General features: G+C 44.0%; 1 protein-coding gene across 3 annotated transcripts in view; it reads left to right on the plus strand.

Moving 5' to 3' along the window:
* Positions 1–21,173, plus strand: part of adarb1b (adenosine deaminase RNA specific B1b) — a 108,256-nt gene extending 87,083 nt beyond the window's left edge. For all 3 annotated transcript variants that reach the window (XM_070975463.1, XM_070975464.1, XM_070975462.1), the window contains 9 exons: positions 1,922–1,996; positions 5,111–6,036; positions 8,158–8,272; positions 9,091–9,259; positions 9,431–9,582; positions 10,213–10,381; positions 13,818–13,999; positions 16,753–16,931; positions 17,851–21,173. In XM_070975463.1, the coding sequence (XP_070831564.1) occupies positions 1,969–1,996; positions 5,111–6,036; positions 8,158–8,272; positions 9,091–9,259; positions 9,431–9,582; positions 10,213–10,381; positions 13,818–13,999; positions 16,753–16,931; positions 17,851–18,027 (2,097 nt within the window). In that variant the 5' untranslated portion in view covers positions 1,922–1,968 and the 3' untranslated portion in view covers positions 18,028–21,173. The remainder of the gene's footprint in view (positions 1–1,921; positions 1,997–5,110; positions 6,037–8,157; positions 8,273–9,090; positions 9,260–9,430; positions 9,583–10,212; positions 10,382–13,817; positions 14,000–16,752; positions 16,932–17,850) is intronic.
* The last annotated feature ends 1,096 nt before the right edge of the window (positions 21,174–22,269 follow it).

A 22,269-nucleotide genomic window follows, 5' to 3' on the forward strand; every position in this document is an offset into this window, starting at 1 on the left:
AATTGACAAACTGAAATCAATCATTTGCAAACAAAACAAGCTTTGCTGTCTTCCTGAGCTCATGTAATAACCCTCATCCAATCATGTGTTCACAAAGTGGTGAACCACGCTCCATCCTCGCTTAGGAAGGACTGAGCCTTTGGAGAACCCCCCTTGGTGGCACGGTGAAACAGTGGCAACACTGTTGCCTCACAGCTAGAAGGTCCTGGGTTTGATTCCCGTCTGGGGCGCTGTAGGCGCTGAGGGCGTGTCCTCCGCCATGCCTTCAGTGCCTGCTGCCCTTTATCTCGAGGAAAAAGGGCCTTTCTGTGTGCAGTTTGCATGTTCTCCCTGTGTTTACCTGGGGTATCCTCCATAAAAAACCCCACTGAAAACATGCAAGAACATCAGCACCTGACCAATGGTGACGAAAAGAACTGGGTCCCTGGGCGCCGGTTGGATGGCAGCCCACCACTCCTGGTCCGCCGCGGAGGAAGGACGACCAGGATGGGTTAAATCAGATGGGGTGGGGAATCAGTCTTGTATTTGGTTTTGACCCCTTGGCGTTTCACATAGATGAAGCTGACATTCTTATCCCCCATTCATTGTAGGCTAATCTTATCAAACACTGCCCAAAAGTTCCAGGAAGGCTGGGAAAGTCTTACTGCATTTTTGGCTTTCTTAATGAGCCACTCGTTTGCTGCTTTGGATTCCACCGCATGAAATGTTAACAGAGCCAGTTGCAGAAGGGAGAAGAAAAACGTATTGCCTCAGAGTTGGTTGTTCCCTGTCAGCGTAATTGGCAGCATCAGAGAGCATCTCAGATTGCATGAAATCATTTGATTCTGTGTTAGTGTGAAAAATATTGCTTAATGGAGCTTTAATCGCACTTTCCACCTTGGGATAAGTCGTGTGTGTGCAATGGAGTAACTTGGCCATGTCACTAGCTGTATATCTCTCAGCAGGCAGGGGAAATGAGGTCTAATCGGAGGGATATAAAAGTCACAATAGACTGCTCCTGCTATTAAGGCCTGTCAGCGCTGGCCTCCTCTCTCACCTTGATATCTCTCAGTCTCTGAATATTTATATGCCTGCCTCATGGGCTACCTCCACAGTACAATATGTGCATTTTCCTTTGTGTGCACTTGCTGCCTGGAGCATCAAGAAATTTTTCATCACTTGTAGCCACTCTTACGGAGCCCCTAAAGTGCCACAAAGAAAAAAAAACTATATCGTGCGCACAAGATACTAAAACGTGCGCTCGAGATACACTTATTTCCCACACTTTGACTTGTCCGTGCATACGGCTCTCCGTAGTGACCACTTCAGATGTTCATAGTCACACATGCGAGACAATGGAGAGAAGAACTCAGCTAATTAACTTTCGTTTTCACCTCAGATGCACGTTTTAGCATCTCATGCACATATTTTAGTATCTTGTGCGCTCGATTTAGTATCTTGTGTGCACAGTAGAGTTTTTGTTTCTTCTTCGTGGCACTTTAAGGGGCTCCGTACAGTCCATCCATCCATTGTCCATACCCGACTATCCCTTTCCGGGGTTGCGGGGGGCTGGAGCCTATCCCAGCTGTCAACGGGCGAGAGGCGGTGTACACCCTGAACCGGTCGCCAGCCGATCGCAGGGCAACATATACCGACAGACGACATTCACACTCACACCTAAGGACAATTTTAGAGTCACCAGTTAACCTAATGAGCATGTTTTTGGTCTGTGGGAGGAAGCCTGCGGATGGAAACTTCACACAGAAAGGCCCTGCCCGACCCGGGGATCGAACCGGCGATCTTCTTGCTGTGAGGCACGCGCACTACCTGCTGTTCCGCCGTGCCGCCCGCTCTGTACACTCTTGGTCTTTAAATGTGTTTCTGTGCACGTGTATCACCGTCCATGCTTACGCAGGCCTCCTTCTTGTCTCCCGATCCCCAGGTGCAGTGGGGGCGAGGCTGCTCTCGGGTCAGAACAAACCCGTCACCATGGATGTGGATGAGGAGGAGAATATGAGTGAGTCCACTCTGGTTTTTCTCTGTTTTTTCCAGCCTGTCCTCCAGTCTGAGAAATAGCTGGTCTTTACTTATAAATGTCTGCCTGTATTTTTGTTTCCCTCCGTTCTGCCCGCATGCCCCCCCTCATATGTCCTCCTGTCCTCTCATGTGTAATCAGTGTGAACACATTTTACTCACTTATATTATGCAAGTATTAGTATGCTTAACCTACATTTTATAAAACGATGTAACATGCAAAAACTGATCAGCCTAAAAAATCTGTATGAAAACCCAGAAAACACTGTTTGTATCTGTTGTGTTGCCAGTTATATTCTCATTTAGTTGCCCCTCCATGAGCATGATGGGAGCTTCTGTCCTCACTTGAACCAAGACGCAGAGCAGTGCATACACACAAACACACGCCTCAGATTTTGCAGAAACTTTTTAGGGAAGAACTAATCATTACATCTGAGAGGCTTCAGGTTATATTACAGATTCCCTCTACCTCCATTTCTCTCTTTAGAAAATCCTCTCCACTCCAGCTTATTGAACTTTAATTAGACATTTTGGTTTGAACTCAGTAAGTGAGCCTCAGAAGGCACGGAAAGACATGATTGAATGTGTTTCCTCACACCTTAACAATTCTGAGCTCTCAATCAAAGAGAGCTGTCATCCTGGCAGTGCTCTAACCTGCAACACAAATGAACATGTCTCACTGGAGTGTCATACTCAGTGTTTTTGCTCTGAGGAGAAGCATGTTGTTATGTGTTAAGTCAAATGAGCGCAGTTGCAAAATAGTCTTTGTTGTCTTTCAAAGCCTCCGAAGCCTCAGAAGATGTATTTGAAGATAAAACAGAGTCCAAGCTCGCGCAAGCCCATTTCTTTAATACCAGGGGAACACCAGAGAAAAACATGAAATCATTTTGAACTTTCATGTGACAACCTTAGCAGTTCTTGAAATTCTTTAATCCCTTGAATCATCCCAAATCAAAAGTCCAACAAACAAGTTGCACTTAAAATGAAGTCAAGATAAAAGACTTTTTTTTTTGTCTGAGTTATTTGGTTCATGCAGCCCTCACAGGGGATCCAAGCTCTGAAAGATCCAAGCATACCGGATCTTTTGTCTTTGCATAACTAATGGGTACTGATTACACAGACGCCGGCTTGATAATGACCACAACTGCATGCATGTGCCATATTTCAGTGCATGGTGTCATGGCTGCTGCTTTATGGCTTTCGTCCTCTGATCCGGTCTTCAGCTCTGGAGTGCTGCTGGATATCCATCATCCTGCAAAAAGTTATTATACCATAAAATAAATGGTATCAATTTTAACCCTTTAGAGGAAGTTTAAATGTGTTGAATGATTTTTGACAATGACGTTTTGAAACGGAGAAAGAGAGCTCCAGTTTTGTTTTGTTTTTTTCTGTATGCCATGATATTCTCTTTATTTGTCTGTGCAGCATGCATGAGTTTTCAGTGGCTACTCCACCAGTATAGCTGTTTTAGGAGAGGCTCTGATTGCTAGCTAAATGTGTATATTTAAGGTTATTAAGCATTAAATTCACAGGCAATCCCCACATTTCCAGTAGATTGTTCTATGCATTTTATCCATTACCAAGAAACATAAGAAGCTGCAGTACTATATGCTGTATATTTTGTAGATAATTCATTTAGAATGAGAGTCCAAGTCCTCATTATCCACCACAGCCAAATGCTGCAGTGTCTGTTGTCGTTAAAGGTTGTTTAACCAACATAATTTTAATAGGTAGAAGCTCTTCTTGGCTACTAATGTGCACATTTACGCTGTCCCTCCTTTCTCTTGTTTATTTGCAAACCTCTAATAGCAGTTTGCAGAATGCACGCATACACCAAAAGATATTGCATGTTTCCAGTGCAGATATGCTCATAAAAAGAAGGATATGCAGTTTGTGTTCTTGATCTTAGGAACAAGTGTCTTTTTTTTTCTTGCGTCCAGACATGTCAGTTGTAGTGTGCAGATGGTAACGGCATGTCATTACATTTTGCAACCTGAAACACTGTGTTCTCTGACAAGCTCCATGGGGGGGATCTCAGAGGCGCAGGGTCTTATGAATGGCACCTCATTAGAAACAGATTTTGAATTCAGATTTTCCTCATTTCAAATACGACAGTCATTCTTTTCAAAATCTCATGTAAAAAAACAAAACAAAACAAAACGGGTAAACAGCATTTTAACCTCCCACCGTGTCACCAGTCCAGCCTTTAGGATCCTGCAGTAGGTGGAGTCTTCTCCTTCTGCCTCTTTGATGTATTCTCCTGTTTGCCTGGTCCTCAGCTCCTCCCCCTGCACTCCTCCCTGCACTCCCTCAACCCAACCTACAATCCCACTCATGCACACTGCGGCCTCTCTTTCTCCTGAGTACCGCAAGGAGTAACCTATCAAGCCTTTGCTGAAGGATGTTATAAATGAAAATTTTTGCCAATATTCCATCCGCTTTGCTAACTGGATTCAGTGATATGTGTTCCCCAGTACAGTGTATTTCAGAGCCTGCAGTTTAAAACTGAACACTTAAAATGTACCTAATTTCTCTGAAGGCACTCAGGCGATTAGAAATTGATAGAGTGAATGTGAAACAGCTCCGTGTGCGTGCAAGCGTCTATGTTGAGTGTTGATATGTGAGCTCATATTTGTGTGCATTGATGTTTGAGATCCATAACACTGTGCAACGGAAAAATGTACAGTTGTTGTTTTACTTGAAAATATATTTCTCCCACTTAACCCTGAACATAAGAATAAGAGGCCATCATAACTATAACTTTATTATGAAGATATATTGAGAGATTAATTTAAAAAAGTTAGCAAAAACATAGTCCAAAAAATTCCTGTTTTGAATGTTAACAAAGGTACATCTCAAAGAACTCGGCGTATCTTTACGAACAGTGGATGTACTGATGGTATTCTACTATTTTTATTAATACCAATAGACTCTAGATGAGTATGTTCAATCAAATGAAAAGTCTGCTTCTCTTGCTTTCTTAAAGGAACACAAATCATTGGTTCAGTTCCAAAGAGTGATAAAGGAATCTATAAATTTTGCATTTACAAGATCCTGCAACGAAGGCGTTGTAAGTTACTCTTTCTGGGCACCGCAGGTTCGAGCAGCACCGATGTTAAGGAAAACCGAAACCTGGACAACGTGTCCTGCAAAGACGGGGTGGGAGTGGCTGAACAGCTCCCCAATGGAAGCGGCCTGGGCAGTCGAAAGCGTCCCCTAGAAGAGGGAAACAATGGACACACGCACTCAAAGTTCCGCGCCAAGAAGCGTAAGAAAACACCAGGGCCAGTCCTGCCAAAGAATGCCCTGATGCAGTTGAACGAAATCAAACCGGGTCTTCAGTACAAACTGCTGTCTCAAACAGGACCGGTCCACGCACCAGTTTTTGTCATGACTGTGGAGGTCAATGGACAGATGTTTGAGGGCATGGGCCCAACTAAGAAGAAGGCTAAACTAAATGCAGCTGAGAAAGCGCTGCGTTCCTTCGTCCAGTTCCCCAATGCCTCTGAGGCACACCTGGCCATGGGTCGAACATTGACCGTGAACACAGACTTTACATCTGACCAAGCTGACTTCCCAGATATGCTCTTCAATGGCTTTGAGACACCAGCCGCACCTGAGGAATCCTTCTATCTAGGCTCTAATGGTAGCAGCTCCTTAAACTCACTAGGGGAGTACCCACTGCCCACACCACCTGGCAGCAACCTTGCCCAGGCCCCATTGCCCCCTCCATCAGCATTCAGCTCGCCCTCCAGTGGCAAAAACCCAGTCATGATCCTCAATGAGCTCAGGCCAGGCCTCAAATATGACTTTGTCTCAGAGAGCGGGGAGAGTCATGCCAAGAATTTTGTGATGTCAGTAACAGTGGATGCACAGACGTTTGAAGGCTCAGGGCGCAACAAGAAGTTGGCTAAAGCTCGGGCAGCGCAGGCCGCCCTCTCAGCTCTCTTCAACATGCAGCTAGACCAGACACCATCCCGGCAACCCATACCAAGAGAGGGATTGCAGCTTCACCTACCCCAGGTAAGATATTTGTTTTCTTCATCCGTTGTCATACTTGTAGAGAATCTGAGCAGACCAGAACAGAAACTCAACCATTTAATTTATTTGACCAAGATGTCCACCACAAGTTGCATTGCCCACATGCTTTCTTCAGTCGCAGTGCAGCGCTTTGGTCAGTCATTACATTTCCTTTTGTAAAGTCACTGAATTGTCAGGTTGACTCATCAGGCCTTGAAACTGTGAATTATTTTGAATGGCTACATCATTTTTATTTTAATAAGCCAAATAAATCTTTGTCTTGCTCTCAAGTTACAACATCTATCAAGTTTTAGGGAATGCAGCATGCCTGACCTTTCAGGTTTCAGGAAATTCTAGACACCAAAACGTTAATCACTGGAAGCAACAAAGTTGAAGGATTTACTTTTATTTTGTTCAGTAACAGCAGTTTTTTTTCTCTACCTTTTTTTAACCTTCCTTTAAAAGGGCTGCAGCGGCACATCAGACACATCATTTTCATTTTTCAAGTTCTGCTTTCATTAAAGCTGTCAGTGGCTCATTTACTTGACCTTCTCAGTCATCAGTAGACTTGTAATTAGAAGTTAAGGAGAGAGTCAAACATGACAGAACTTAAAATGACAAAGATTGAGACTGGGAGGGGGTTTCTCAAGTGCGTGGAGCTGTAACACTAACATTGGATCCAGATAATCACTGTTATGGCAGATAATGAAGATGCCAGTGCTGATGCATATCTTACTTCTCTCTAGATAGAAGTGTTCAGATGAAACACACTCCCCTGTCTGATGAGTGTATTCCAACAAAATTTGGTAAATTAGTAGTCTTTAATAGTCTAGTATGGACGTCCCCTGGATTTGACTTTTGGATTGCAAAGAGGTCTACTCCAAGCTGCTCCCGCTGTCAAACTGTGCTGTTCTCATAGGTTATCATCAAAACCTCGCTCACATCAGGTGTGCAGGGACTAAGGGCAGGTGGTTGCTTTTGATGCCACTGCAGAGGTGACTGTCGGAGCCATGCCAGCGTGCGACGAGAGATAACACCGTCTGCAAAGCTAATCAGCACAACACACTGTCAACAGTCCCCTCCCCAAAGCCTTTTCTTTTCCTGTAGCCACTCTCTCCTCTTGTCAGCTGATTTATTCGACAAGAACCCCATTTTAACGATAGAGCCCCCCACTAATTGCTCTATTAATTCTCTGTCTTGGTATTTAATTTCTGCAGCCTGTTTCCATCTGGCAAGGAACTAATGGGGGAAAATGGTTGGAGTCCACTGCTGTTGCGAAAAACATGTTCACTTTAGTTCTGCATTTGGTAGTTTGAGTTGATTTTGTTGACGCTCAAACCATCAAAAATGCGTTTAAACAAGAAAAGCAAGTCTTCTTTTAGTCATTCCTGAATGGAAATATTTTTTGGATATATGTGCTTTTTGTGCGAGCGATCAGATCTTCCACTTCATTGTTCTCCTTGAGATTAACAGTCATTTCTGCACCATAGACGACCTTGACATTCGAAATTCAAATGATGTGGCTACGAGTGGGTGACTCCGAAGTAGCAGGGAAGTAATATAGGACTAATCTCTTTAATTTGTGGTCATCCAGCCGTCGTCTCTCCTCTTGGTCGCCGTCATTTTCCATCACATTAGCGGTGGATAAAGAGCCTGCGAGAGGAGATGGCTGTCCAAGAACAAAAGATGTGTGAAGTTCACTCGAGGTTTCCCCCAGAGTTTAGATTCCAGTTTTAAACCTCGTGGAACGTCGACAAACCTTTGTTCACATCTGTTGCTCGGGCTTACTCGTTCGGCTTCTGCTCTGTGTGATTCGCTGTCAGAGGGGAGATGGTAAATTATAACTGTCATGCCAAACTCAAACAGCGTTGCTTGGAGACGGTTAGGTATACCTCAGGGGGTCAACCTACTTTCACTTGTTGCCGTTTCAACGCTCTGACTCTTGTTTGGAGCTGAATGCGAGCACTGTGACAGGTACATGGTGCTCTAGGGGAGGATAACATCAGACGTGCTTTGTAAGCTGACATATCTGACACAAGCTTGTGTTTGTGTGCCTGCATGCGTTTGTGTGTGTGTGTGTGTGTGTGTGTGTGTGTGTGTGTGTGTGTGTGTGTGTGATTCCAGGTTCTCGCTGACGCCGTCTCTCGCCTGGTGGTGGATAAGTTCAGTGAGTTGACAGACAACTTCACCTCCCCCCATGCACGACGGAAAGTCCTAGCAGGGGTGGTCATGACAACAGGTAGAGTCGGCTTGCTTTTATGCTCGCAGCAGACGGCACTGACAAGCAATTTTTAAGTGTTATTCGCAGGAAAATTCAGGTTGCAAGTCTTGTGGAGCAAAGTTGACAAGATTCAGTGTTAAGTTTTATAGATTAATGACCTATTTTGCAGCATATTAAACATTTATGAGTTAAACAACGCCCACAGTTTTGCTTTCTGTTAATCAATCTGGGAATTTAAGTGCTGTATTTAGGTGCAAATTTAAGGTATTTGTACTCTTGAGCATCTCCATCCTTTGCCTTTCTATACCTCACTCTTTGCTTGACACACTAAATTAAGATTTTACGTGGTTTAATGATTGATGATGCATTGCTGTAGAGTATTATAAGATAGTTGAAGATCTCCTCCAGACTCCCTTTTGAAGAATCATTTTTGTCTGCTCTTTAAATAACATCATTCACTTTTTGCTTGCTGAAAAATCCACAAGCTTTGAATAGTCAAATATTTCTCAAAAATGAAACTGTTGGACATGCGAGGTCTCCTGCTTTCACTGAAAAATAAATCCTCAAATTGTGCGTTGGAGGCTTCCAGTTTGCACATCACCCTTGTGTAAGTAGCATACTGGATGTGATTTGACAAAATCATGCTTGTAGGTGCTCGTGTTAAACTGGGATTTCAGATAAGCTCAGAGAAACTTTTCCGCCTGCAGCAGATGAATGTGAAAACAGCCTTCTCCTCTGCACAGTGAACAGGCTGCAGCAACCTACCAGGTTATATGACTCTGCAGGGTTAGACAAGGACCGTGGTGAGATGTCTTTGTTCCCTCTGCCCTCAACAGGGACAGATGTGAAGGAAGCACAGGTCATTTGTGTCTCCACGGGAACCAAATGCATCAACGGTGAGTACATGAGCGACCGCGGCCTGGCTCTCAATGACTGCCACGCTGAGATAATCGCCCGACGCTCGCTCATCAGGTACCTCTACACTCAGCTGGAGTTCTTCCTCAGGTCAGTGGACGGTGCACGTTTGTGCTTGTATTTACAATCTAATGACACATATTTACGTTGTCCTTTACTGGATCTAATCGATATCATTTTAAGTCCAGCTAAGTGAGCTATAATGAAAAATGTGCCGCCTGTTAGCCCCGCATTAAATCTGCCATTTGTCTGTTATCGCAGCAACAACAAAGAGGACCACCAGAAGTCGATATTTGTGCAGTGCGAGAAGGGAGGCTACAGGTTAAAGGACAACGTGCAGTTCCACCTCTACATCAGCACCTCGCCCTGCGGAGACGCCAGGATCTTCTCTCCGCACGAGGCCGGAGTGGAAGGTACCGAGCGTCCCCTCGCCGCCTCACGCCAGCCTCGCCTCCTTTCCTCGGCTCAGCCAACGTGTTTTCAATGCGGCCTCATCTTGGTTCACAATCCAGTTTCAACAACAGTGTTTTTTATTTAATTGAATTTGTAGGTTTTCCTCCCGCTCATGCTCGGTTTCATTTAATTAGAATTTTTATTCCGATGTCCAAATACGCATTAGAGACACATTTAAACAAGATTGTAGTAATTAGAGCTTTTTGTCACTCGCTGTCTGTCTCTATCAGTCTTTCTCCCACCAAGCCCACACACACTGTCTGTCTGATTAACCTCCCTCTTACTCTTGTCACGGTGTTTTCCGTTGCACATGGCAGACTGAATAGAGAGCAGCCACATTCAATTAGTCACTGAATAGATGGCGCCTGCTGGTGGAACAGCAGAAAACATTGATAACATAATAATAAATAATAGGTCTTGCTTTTGTGGAAGCCATGTTTGCTTCCTTTTCTTTCTCTGTTTCCTCGTGTTGCAGAATGATAGGGACTCAGTTTTCCGATTGTACATGAAATTGTTTTACAAACCAATCGGATTAGTTTGTGATTCCTGCTTCGGTTTTGTGCTTTTATACTCTCTCCTGTCTCGCTCAGACCAAGGAGACAGACATCCCAACCGGAAAGCACGGGGACAGTTAAGGACAAAAATTGAGTCGGGGGAGGGCACCATCCCTGTCAGGTCCAGCAACACCATCCAGACCTGGGACGGGGTCCTGCAGGGGGAGAGGTTACTCACCATGTCCTGCAGTGACAAGATCGCAAGGTAATTTGTTACCGCAGACAGTTTGTGATTTATATTGTACTTCATATTCATTGAGAAATATGTTTATTAACTTTCTTGCCGAGAGTCAGATGCCAGGATTGATACCACTTTTTTGTGTGCTGAAACCACAGGCAGCAGCCGGTTAGCTTAGCTTAGCATAAAGACTGAAAAGAGGGGGAAAGAGCTAGCCTGGCGCTGTCCAAAAGCAAATCCACCCACCAGCACCTCCAAAGCTCATTAATTCACACATTTTGCATCTTGTTTTGTTTTATCCGTCCAAAAATCGGCAATTCTCAGCAAGAATTCAAAGAAGTGTGTTTGCTTCATATACTGCAACTAAATGTGCTTTGTTCTCTTGTGGTAATTTTATACGGAAAGCACATTTAGCCTTGTTTCATGATGCTCTTTTTAAGCATTTTATTTATTCATACTGCAGTGAATTGCATTATATCCTCGATTTGTCATTTCAAGTCCATCATTTTCTTCGGGGAGTGTCAGGGACAATCTAAATTGATGGATCCTCTGTCCCTGGGGCATTTTTACTGGCAGATCATCGCATCTTTAGTCTCTGTCCATGTTCAAGGCAACACTGTGCCTCCCTTGTGATGAACGATAAAACTTCTCCATAACTCTTCTCATGAGCGGCTTTTTTTCTCCTCCACCTCCTCCTCTTCCTCTTCCTCCTCCCACGTCCAGGATCGTAATACCTTGCCTGATCGCACAGAGTGATTGAATGCCGAGTGTGTATTTGATGAGCGAGATGTCGAGTATGTGGCGAATGCTGTTTGCGCCGTGTGAGGAGTCCTGTTGCCTTTTCGGCGTGTCACTGCCGCTGCTAGTGATTCAGATTTTGTGCGGTTGTCCAAAGTGGAGCGATCCAAGTCAGTAGAGGGCAAAATAGGCTGGAGAACGTACACTTAGTCATGTGGGTTATTTCTGCCCAAGCTTTACCAGATAACAAGGAAAAACACGAGATATTTTAAAGTTGACACAGAGTTGATGCAGAGCGTCAGAACATTAACCCTTTACGGTTAAGATAAGGGATTTGTGTTATGAGTATGTCTCTTCCGCTGTGAAGAAAACACTTGGAAAGCTTCTCCCTCTGCCCTCTCCTGACACAGCTATTAGCCAGGTGAGAAATGTGCTGCCCACCTGCTTCTGTCCTCTTGTGAGTAATTGTTAGCCGCAGGGCTGCTATTTAATACAGCAACTGACTGGCGCGCTTTGACCATGCCCGTAATGTTCCCTGCGTCCGCGTTGTTTTCTCTCCTCTCATTTTGGCTTTGATTACATGCCCAGCCCCACGGCTTCAGGGAGAACAAGCCGTCCTCTGCCTGAGAGTCTGCTGCGCCCGGCTATTTGAATGAGCTCATTAGCAAACAGGCAAAGCTAGCGATTATGGCTTATTTCTGTTTGTCCTGCTGCCTCGTGTTGTTATTTCTGTAACATCTGCGGACCTTCTGACTTCTTCTGACCCTGTGTGTGTGTGTCTGTGTGTGCGCACAGAGCACGATATTGACTAAGATAACACAAAGAAACAGAGATGTTTGACGGGAGTTAAATTGAATGCCTCTGAAAACATGACTCGGAATGCGTGCTTGCGTCTTTGTGGTTCTTTTTATATGGTGTGTGCGTCCTTTTCGAGTGTTTTCAGATGTGTTTGTGTAACCCTGCACGGCGCAGAATATTATAAGGCTGTTTGACTGTGCTGAATGTGTGCTTTACTGCTCGCAGCTATGACTTCGGAGATTTCATTTGCGTTTGCAGTTTCACACACAACATCACGCACTCCCTCACACACATATATACACAGAGAATATTGCATATGGAAACAATGGGTTCCCTGTAATAGCCTGGGGTCTTGTGCTTGCATATTCCTCATTGTTCTGGGTCCATGTTGGTAATTTCACACACTCTCAAACAGACCGCCTGAAGTCAAAGGAAGAGTGAGAATCATCACAGTCAGCTTCTTGTTTTTGAGAAGCTTTTTAGGGATCTTTAAAGGACAGAGGTTCGTGATAATCAATATTTTTCTTAATATCAACAAATCCAATAAAAAGACCAAAACCAGCAATGAGTTGATCTACTAACAACTAATATTTCCAGTGTAGACGAAGCCTCATACAGCCGAGTTTCAACAGTTACAATGAAGCCCTCATTGGCATTGAAATTCTTTGGTGTCAGGCTTCCTCCAGCAGTCCTCTTACAGATATGTAAAATGAAATATGTTTGAAGAAACATCACAAAATCTAAATTACAATCTAAGACTTGAAGTAGTGCAGCTGCTAAAATAAAGGGATGTAATCTAATAACAAAAATAAACTAAAATATAATGCTGTGGTCTCCAGGGAAGATGCATACACAGTAAAGTAAGCAGGTTGTGCAGTAATGCAGTGAATGCGTATACATAATGAGAAGAGGCTGTGGACAGGTGTGCATGTAAATACACTGATACACAGATAAACAGCTTATAAACAGATGAACATATATACTGAGATGTGATAGTAAGTAACCATGTGAGTAAGCAGGTGGAGCCATTGGAGTAGAATGTATGCAGTACCACATGTGCAGTATACATATGGCAGTAGTATTAAGTATTAAAGTGTAAATTGTCATTCATGTACCAGGAGCTCTGTTAGTGTCCAATTTCAGATGTTTTAACAAACAAAACCGTGTAGTTGTGACCTGTTTTTAAAGATTAAGTCTCAGGAATGGACGGGCTTCGGCTTGAGAGGCTGAAAAACTCATTGGTGGTTTGGGGGTTTATTTTTTTCATGGAATTTGTTGGCAACAAGAAATATCCCAAATTGGATGCCCGAGAGCGTACACAAGTGTAGGATTGTGGGTTATCGTGTGTGCGAGATTTGTGCATTGGCTGCCTATGTATGAATATATTTCCCTCGTGCTGTTGGATGTTCACTTAGGCACATACCACATTATCATATTTCCTTGTATATTCGGTCTCTAGTGAACGCTGGTTTTTTGGTTTGAAGCCCAGCCGGCGAGCACTTTTTAGGCTGATTGCAATCATTTCACCACATCATCCCTTGAAAGTCATATTTTCTTGATTAGGACGATGAGGAGGTTCTGATAACAACAACGGAGAAAACATGGGAAGGAAAGGTGGTGTCTGCTGTTGTTGTAGTCAGCTGTTCCCAAGCTTCGTTTGCTTCTCGTGGCACTTAAATGGTTAATATGGAGTTAACACGTTTGAAACAAATTTTACAGTGTCCCAACTTTTTGGGAAATGTGGGTTTTTATTGATGTTGTCTGATATTTATGAAAGTGAATAAAGTTGTGGGGCCAGATTCTTTGTTTGGTCTGACTTCATTTGAGCTTCATATCATTTATAATTACCACAAATATGTGTTTTAATGACACTTAATAAGCTCCACTTCCACACTCTCTGATGCGTGTGTGTGCGTTCCCTCTGCAGGTGGAACGTGGTGGGCATTCAGGGCTCTTTGATGAGCTACTTCACAGAGCCAATCTACTTCTCCAGCATCATCCTCGGCAGCCTTTACCACGCCGACCACCTCTCCAGGGCCATGTACCAGCGCATCGCAGATATCGAGGACCTGCCCCAGCAGTTCACCCTCAACAGGCCCCTGCTCAGCGGTCAGTGCCTGCTTTGATGTGGAGTGTTTGGGGAAATGAGAGGAAAGAAAGACGTGCTGAAAGACACTGCAATTTTAATCTAATAAGAGCTCAGGCTGAAGGAATACAGCGATCATGCTCACATTTTCATGTCTTGAGGGGGCCGTCTTGTTTGTCTTGCTGTGTGGATATCAAACAGACAGACGGTGAACAGTAAACACATTCATCCACCTCACTGGTCAGTCCGCAGCAGGAAGACACTTATTGCTTTTCTCCTCTGTTTGATCTGAGCTGACATTTACCTAGTTCCTGTGGAATTTGAATAGCTTTATCATTTTTTGTAAATTTTCAGCATTGGCTTGACCTTTTAAAAAGGCCATATAGACCCAGACCCACATTTCTTTTCTCTTTTTTTTTTACTTTCCTTTTTTAGACATAGCATTCAGTCTTTGTCTTCTGGTCGTTTGGAGGACTTTGCATATGAATAATTTGAGCATGAACAGTTCCCTGCAAGAAGAATGTTGGGTTCACCAAACGTCTTTATATAAAACACATGCAGCTCTTAGCATGATTTAAACCTGTCATGGACACTCACTTCCTCTAATTTGAAGAGAAATATTTCAGTTTTATTATTTTATTTAAACACATTTCCTGACCTTTCATTTCTCTTTCTCTCCCACTCTTTTTCCTCTTCCTCTTTACCATATTATCATTAAGTAAGTGTTGATTGGATAACAGAGGGACTATAGAATAATGACACCATCAGCGTTTTGATTGGTTCCCCATAAGCCTCGCTGTCTGCCACCAGGCGCGACCTCCTGGGAAAATGAAGCCGATCCAGTCTGGCTGGCTCCGTTTCTATCTGCTTTCATTTCTCCATTATGGATTAAATGAATGAACGAACTCAGGCTTTTTGTCCTAATGTTTTCCTCTACTCCTCCTCCACCCCGACACCAACCTCTGCTGTAGTTACTCATTTACCCAGAGCCATACTCAAACTATTTCATTACTCCATATAAAATTATGATAACTGCACGTTACCTCTTCAGTGAACATGCTTGTTGATCGTGATATTGATCATTTCTGAACAGAAATTTGGAAGCAAATGCGTTGTGTCCTCTGTTTTTGGTAGTTTTTGGGCTCTGAGGAGCGACACCAACAGTAATACCACTTGGAAACACTGAAAAGTTGTGTGTTTGCACTTCAAGTCACACATGTCCGTAGCGTAGTGGTTATGACGGTCGCCTAACACGAGCAAAGCCGGTTCGAGGCTGGGTGGAAATACTACTTTAGGTGGCACGGTGGCTCAGGGGTAACACTGTCGCCTCCGGTTCGAATCCCGCTGTGGGCGCTGGGGGCATGTCCTCCTGGGGTATGCTCCATAAAAATACCCCCACTAAAAACATGCAAGAAGATCACCACCTGACCAATGGTGACAAACGAGAGCTGGGTCCCCGGGCGCCGGTCGACCGGCAGCCCACCGCTCCTGGTCGTGGAGGAAGGACTGACCATGGATGGGTCAAAAAGCGGGAAAGAATTTCACAGATACATGGCGTGTGCAGTTTCCCCCTCAACTCTGCATGTTGTGTGTAAAATTGTGACGAATAAAGGAATTCTTCTTCTTCTTCTTCTTCTTCTTAGGTCATGCCCCCCTTAGTTACTGTTGCCATGCTTGTTAAGCTTTCCTCTCAGCTTAAACTCTGATAGCGTCCAGGATCGGCTTCCACACAGCGAGGAAATGCTACTCAGTGGATGTTCCACCCATAAACGGCGCTTTTTCTAACGTAACCTGTAACACTACAAAGTAGCGTAGTTTACGATGGTCTCTTTGGCCTTGCAAGTATCAGTTACTACTGTGGTTAGTAAGCTAATTAGCTGCACATGCTAACATTTGCAGCCTAAGTTAGAGCAGGTAAACACACACTTTAATCCATTCCTTACACTACTTCAGCGCTCAGATCCAAACAGGTGAAGTGACGCCGTGGTCACTCCTTTGAGAACAGGCATCATATCACACGTCCTGGAGCTGTCCACAGCTCCCCCTGCTCCTCCTCTCCGGTTGCTCTCTAAATGGCGGGTAAAGGAGATAATTGTAGGGGGTTATTAACCTTTTCCGCTTTAGAGAGTTTTTAGCGGTGAAGCACTGTGGCGTTAGAGCACTGAGGATTTCATCCCCTTTAAATCATCTTCTGCCTTAAGTGCTGCCAAATGGAACCAAGGAGCTTAATACACACACACACACACAGCGAGACACCAGGATTTATGGCATCCATATATCAGCCATTTATGCTTCAGATACAGTGGAGATCAATGCTCTGTAGTGTGCTGGGAGAGAGCCGGCTGAGTCCCCCTGAGTCGATGGTACTTTGTCTCCACTCAGTTGGACAACAACAAAAAAAAGAACAGCAAGGAAGAAACTTGCTATTTCAAGATGAAGGAGCGGTGGGAGCAGCTGTCATTGGAAGGAATGGGCTGCCAGGTTTGGATACCTCAGCCAATCTTTGATACCTTCCTGTGGGTCTCCCACAGAATCTTTGGACGAAGGAGAAAGAAAATAATCATCTTATTACCGACACTGTTCTACTTGGAGGCTTGAAGCCATTTTTTATGTTTTGAGGGTCTTAATGTTGGCAAAGGGCTCTAAAAATTCCATATTTCCACAAAGGAACACTTGAAAAATGTAAAATCATTAGATGAGGAGACGCTTGGTTTTCTTTGGACAGCGATGACGTTTGGCCTGCTGAGTCTTTGACCCACATTGGTTTTGATTCCAGGTATAAGTAACGCGGAGGCCAGGCAGCCAGGCAAGGCCCCCAGCTTCAGCGTGAACTGGACGGTGGGTGACCAGGCCCTGGAGGTGATCAATGCAACCACAGGCAAGGACGACATGGGTCGCGCTTCACGCCTCTGCAAGAACGCCCTCTACAGCCGCTGGGTGCGCCTCCACTCCAAGGTGAGTAAACCATAAACCTCCGTATCCATGAAGTGGTTTGATGGTTAACTCTGTTCACCATTGTGGGCTGCTTTCTATTGTTTTCGCCACATTTTACTGGTCCATCATCCAGTGAAGCTTTTGTTGAATCAGTCGTATGTCTGGAGAACAGTTCAGTTTAGAATGTTACTTCCTTGAAGGGCTGGACGGAGAGAAGAGTTGGGGTTACTGTTTGGCATCACTTGGGTCAAACTTGACTTTGAATCCCAGCAGTAGCGTGATGGTCGGTTTCCAGACCACATACAGAAATCTGAACTGAAACATTCATTACTGGCACTGTGGGTCAGACGCTCACATCTGGGAAAACAAACCCTAAAATTAGAGCCAGTAGAATCGTGCTCATTGACGCTGACTTTCGTATTTCTACCTCCGCCAGTTTGGTTTGTTTATCTGTTTGTCAGCAGGATTTTGGAAACACTGCTGGCCTGATTTTCATGAAACTTGGTGGAAGGGTGCCAAGGAGTGAATCCGAATCACGAGGCAGATGCTCATATTATTTTTTGAACATTTGGCCCTGGTGGAATAAATTCCAAACATCTTAAAATCCAGTAGATGGTAGTCAAGTTATATAATGACAAAACACGGCCCACGGGGACCAGGGATCCTCTGGAGCAGCCGGCACATGTAGCTGCTCAGACTTGGAGCGCTCGGCCACAGTGTTTTCATGGGAGAGGCGGTACATCTGTAACATCACTTGTATCACTTCCGGAAATAAATCCAGATTTATGTGATGGTTGCACTTGCAGATTTGCATGTCACAAAGGAGTGAACAGTTCCTGGAGGTGTCCACTTCTAGAGCGCCCTTCTGGTTTTATTATGATGGCTCATTCATTCTCTGATCACACTGCTCACCTTTTGGGTTTTTCTGTCTCCCTTCCAGCTGTCGTCCATTCTGTGGATCAAGATGCTCAAGCCCAGCTCCTACCATGAAGCCAAGCAGGCAGCCACAGAGTACCACTCTGCCAAGCAGGCGCTCATCAAGGCCTTCCACAAGGCCGGCCTCGGGGCCTGGGTCAAAAAGCCCATCGAGCAAGACCAGTTCACCCTCAGCTCCTGAGGGAGTCAAGGGACCAAGGGATTCCTAAACCCCCCACTCTTTCCCCCCTGACCCAGGCCTGAAAGCAAGAGAGCCCCCTATAAACAACCAGCCCACAGAGACACTTACCTCCGTCCCATGTGTCGGCACGCACGTGCACTTTGTACTCGTGGAAATAAACGTGCGTAGTTTCACAAACCATCCATCGCTCATCATTCTCATTCCTCAGAGGACTTCAGCCAGACCATGTCTTCTCTCATCATATTGATTTTTGTCCTTTTATTCTGATTTTAATGGATGGGGTTTTTCCATCTGCTTGTTTGTTCTGTTTTTAAACTGGAATCCATGGTTTTTACGCCGCTGATTGTTTATGTTTCTCATAGAAGTTGTGTTTTCAAGCCGTAGACGTGGAAGGTGAAATCACACAGTTCTGTCTGTTCTCTCTGTCAGTGAGTGTAGCCAGTTTAGGGTGAGATGTAGCCTAGAAACACAGGATCTTTGGTAACTAAAACCAACGTGTATGGACCTAAAAAAAAATGAATGACTATGACGAACTTTAATTTAAAATGCATAAATCTCCAGGATGTAAATCTAGTGCTGAAAAGAAGATAGTTCTATAACATTTAATGTGTGTTATTTGGTCCGTTCCTTAGATGAGACTACATGTTCATAGCCCCTGTATTAAAGATGAAAATGTTACTAAATATTGTGGTCCTGTTTGATTCACTGAGCAGAGAATATGCAGGCCAGGGGTCGCAGCTGTTTAGGACACTTTTGTTGATGTTTATGTCTTGTACATTCATTCATCTGTTCTGTAAGTTATTTTCTGTCACTCATTCCATATTTAAACCATGAGGGGCGGGGGGGGGGGGGTCGTCACACACCCCCACTCCTCCCCTCGCCTGGGTCTTGGGACAAGCTTTGGGAGGTGCTGCACGTTGTATTTTTCCTTGATCTAAGCCATGGCTTTGCATGGGAACTGAAGTGGGAAGCCTACAGAGCAGAAAAGGTGGAGAGCTTCCGTCAGTGAATGATTTTGAATGAATGCCAGCATCTTCCTCCACAGGCAGCTTTGAATCTTTGTCTCTATTTTGTAGATTTCTTGTGATTGTTTGTTTGTTTTAAGGGGAGGGACAGGGACCTTTTTGTTGTTGTTGTTGTTGTTGTTTTTCGTGAGACTGGGCATTTGAGAATTGGGGGGATAATCCTGCAGTGAAATCAGAGTTGGCATAAACAGACCTCTCAGATCTTGTAACTTCGTGGCAGGGATCCACGATGGATGAACTATTAATAGAAGACGTGATCGATGCACTGTGGCGCCACGAGCAGTGATTCACATTCACTGCATGTCACATCACGCAGGCCTGCAGTTATAGTCGAAATGCAAACGAGCTGTAATCCCTCCACATAACTCTGTTTGAGGAACAGTGAAGTAACATGCCGTCATGTTCTGTGCTCATGTCTGACAAACTCTACCGGTGGGTCGCACCCAAATGCATCGCAGTGTGATGTCACTTCCGTCGTCCTCTCTTCTGCATCCACAGAAACACGTTAGCCGCGTAGACGACCTCCGTGAACTGACCTGCCACCTTTGCACCCCGCGTGCATGAATGTCCTCGTGTTTTAAAATCTGTAAATGAGGATGTATTTCCAAGTAACTGCAGCGAGTTCCTCTTCCCAGCTGTAGGAAGTGTGTGTGTGTGTGTGCGTGCATGTGTGTGTGAGAGCGAGCGAGATCTGTGTGCGTGCTCAGACGTCTTTTAGCATACTGTGTGGAATCTTCACCAAAGACGATGATGTCCATGTGTCCTCCTTTTTTCCTTACAGAGATTTCTTTTTAAATCCTCCCTTTTTTTAAAATCGACCCTTTACTGTTTTCTTTTTTTTTTTTTGTAAACCCACTGAACAGTGTACTTTTGATTTGTACAAAAACTATGTATTCCATTCAGTGTGGGGGAAATTGAATTGTCAGGCTTCTTTAGTGCATCTGTAGCTGTCGGTGGCCACTTGTATATTGTGACCTGCAATCATTATCGCTGCAGTATCGTACTTCTGTGTATATAAGGAACAACAAAAATGACTAAATCTGTTCCATGTACAATCGTTTCATCCCATCCTAGAAACTGAACTCTCTCCCTCTTCCTGGGATTGTGAAGATGTTAATGTTCCTAAGTATCAGTGGTTCTCTGTGACTCACCGGGCACCATAAAGCATGGCACTAACACTGCCGGGGTTAACATGATTCATCCCCATTGTAGCCACCAACGTTTAAAAGAATATGCACTGTAAGGTGCCTCAGCTCAAAGTGGCATCCACCAGCTGGCACGGGCGATGTCATATATGTACCTTTTTTACTTCTATTTGGTTGTTTTATGAGTCAGTATTAGAAAAGCGGGAAAAGGGAATCTACCGGAGTTGACTTAAAGGTAGAAACCTTGAAATTTGGTTGAAAAAAAGAAACTAACTGTGGCGATCCAGTGCCCCCACCTGCAGACAAATAGACCCAGACCAAAGTCACAAGCAATACTCCTGATGTCTCCTTTAATGTTGCTCCATCACACACAGGAGTCTGAATGGTTTCCCTCCCCCGCTGCTCCTCCAGTCTTTGTTCTCCTGTCTTCTTCTCTCTCTCCAAAGCTGTCTGAGGATTTTTTTTTTCTTTTTTTGTATATTTCCCCCTAAAGAGACTGCCTGCTTCTAGACTTTTATTTTTCTTTTGACTGCACTAAAGATGTCAAATGATGATGTCATGATATAAAACCGTCCCCGGATTGGATGGCAACTATCACAGCAAGAACTGAACTGCTTCTGCTTAACCCTTTGTGAATCCTCAATGATGGTCGGTGCCCCCACCCTCTGCAGCCGCACCTGCGGGGGGGGGTTTTCTTTGTTTTGGTTCTTTTGGCCGGGGGTGACTCCGGGGTGGTCAGTGTTGGTCCACTCGGGGTTCCAGAACCGGCGCCTTCCCGTTCTCCCTCACTCCAGTTGTCCGATGTGTGAAAAACCGCCACCAACAGAACCCACGACCTTGCATGTACTACCAAACACTGAAGCTGCACCTAGCATGATGACAAACTTTTAAAGGACTCGAGTAGAAAAAAAAAAAAAAAACAGCTAAAGATAGATATATAAAATGAACAAAAAAGAATAAAAGAGTTCTTAGTTTACTTTTGCACATGGTTGGCATTCTTTCTTATCGTGTTGTGAGTGTGTCTGTCTCTGTGTCCTTACAAGGAATGGGGAAAAAAATAGCAATTTGCACACTTAATGGTTCATATAAGATGCTTTAAATGCTTAAAGGATGAAATTAATTGCATCACCGTCTGATCGTGCTCTCAGGCCGCATTACCAAGAGAGATTTTATTGTAAGATGAATCATTTATGAGAAGCATCACGCAGAATAAATGCCTTTCTCTCCAGTCAGACGGCTCTGCTGAACTAGCTGCTGCTGTGAGGACGGTGATGTGAGCGGCGTCACAGGTCCACAGTACAATGTAAAAATACTCAAACCCCTACATATACAGAAGCAATATCAGTCAAAATGTACTTAAAGTATAAAAGGAAAAGTGCTTATTCTGCCTCTTTCAGCGTGACACATTACTATTAATGCTTTATTAGAGTCTTAATGATGATGCATCAGTGGATAAGCAGCATTTTCCTTCAGGTGGAGAAAGTTTGAACTTGTATGTACACTTCAGTATTTTAATCCAAGTGGTCCCTAAGCTAAATCTGAGAGGTCATGAGATGGTTAATGGGAAGGAGGACAAAGATTTGTGTTCATTATTTAGCCTTTTCTTTAGTATCTAATAACAGAGTGAAAGTGAAACCAGAAGTTCAGAGCAGAAAAGTCTCTTAAAAGACAAGAAGCCCAGCCAGACTGCTTTTCTAATCTTTAAAAATGTGTTGTATTTCATATTTTATGCAGAGTTTTGTCTGTAAAATCATATTCTGAAAACTGCTATTAGCTAAAGCTGTCATAATGGGGTGAAAGAACAATATTTCCCTCTGATGTGTAGGGTAGTAGAGGTCTAAAGTAGCATAAAATGGGATTGACACGTCGGGTAAGTTAAGAAATGTAATATGGCAATACATCAACAAAAGGCTTTGACAAGAACTTCAGGATCTCGCATCTTCTGAGTAACTAACTGTAAGTAAGTGACTAAATCAATTATCAACGATCATTGGTTGAAATATATGAATATATTTCTAATACTTCTGTTCCATTTCCCTGTTCGGTAGCGCAGCTTGTTTCTCCTGCTGAGA

Source organism: Chaetodon trifascialis, chromosome 12, assembly GCF_039877785.1.
Source record: "Chaetodon trifascialis isolate fChaTrf1 chromosome 12, fChaTrf1.hap1, whole genome shotgun sequence".
NCBI lineage: Eukaryota > Metazoa > Chordata > Actinopteri > Chaetodontiformes > Chaetodontidae > Chaetodon > Chaetodon trifascialis.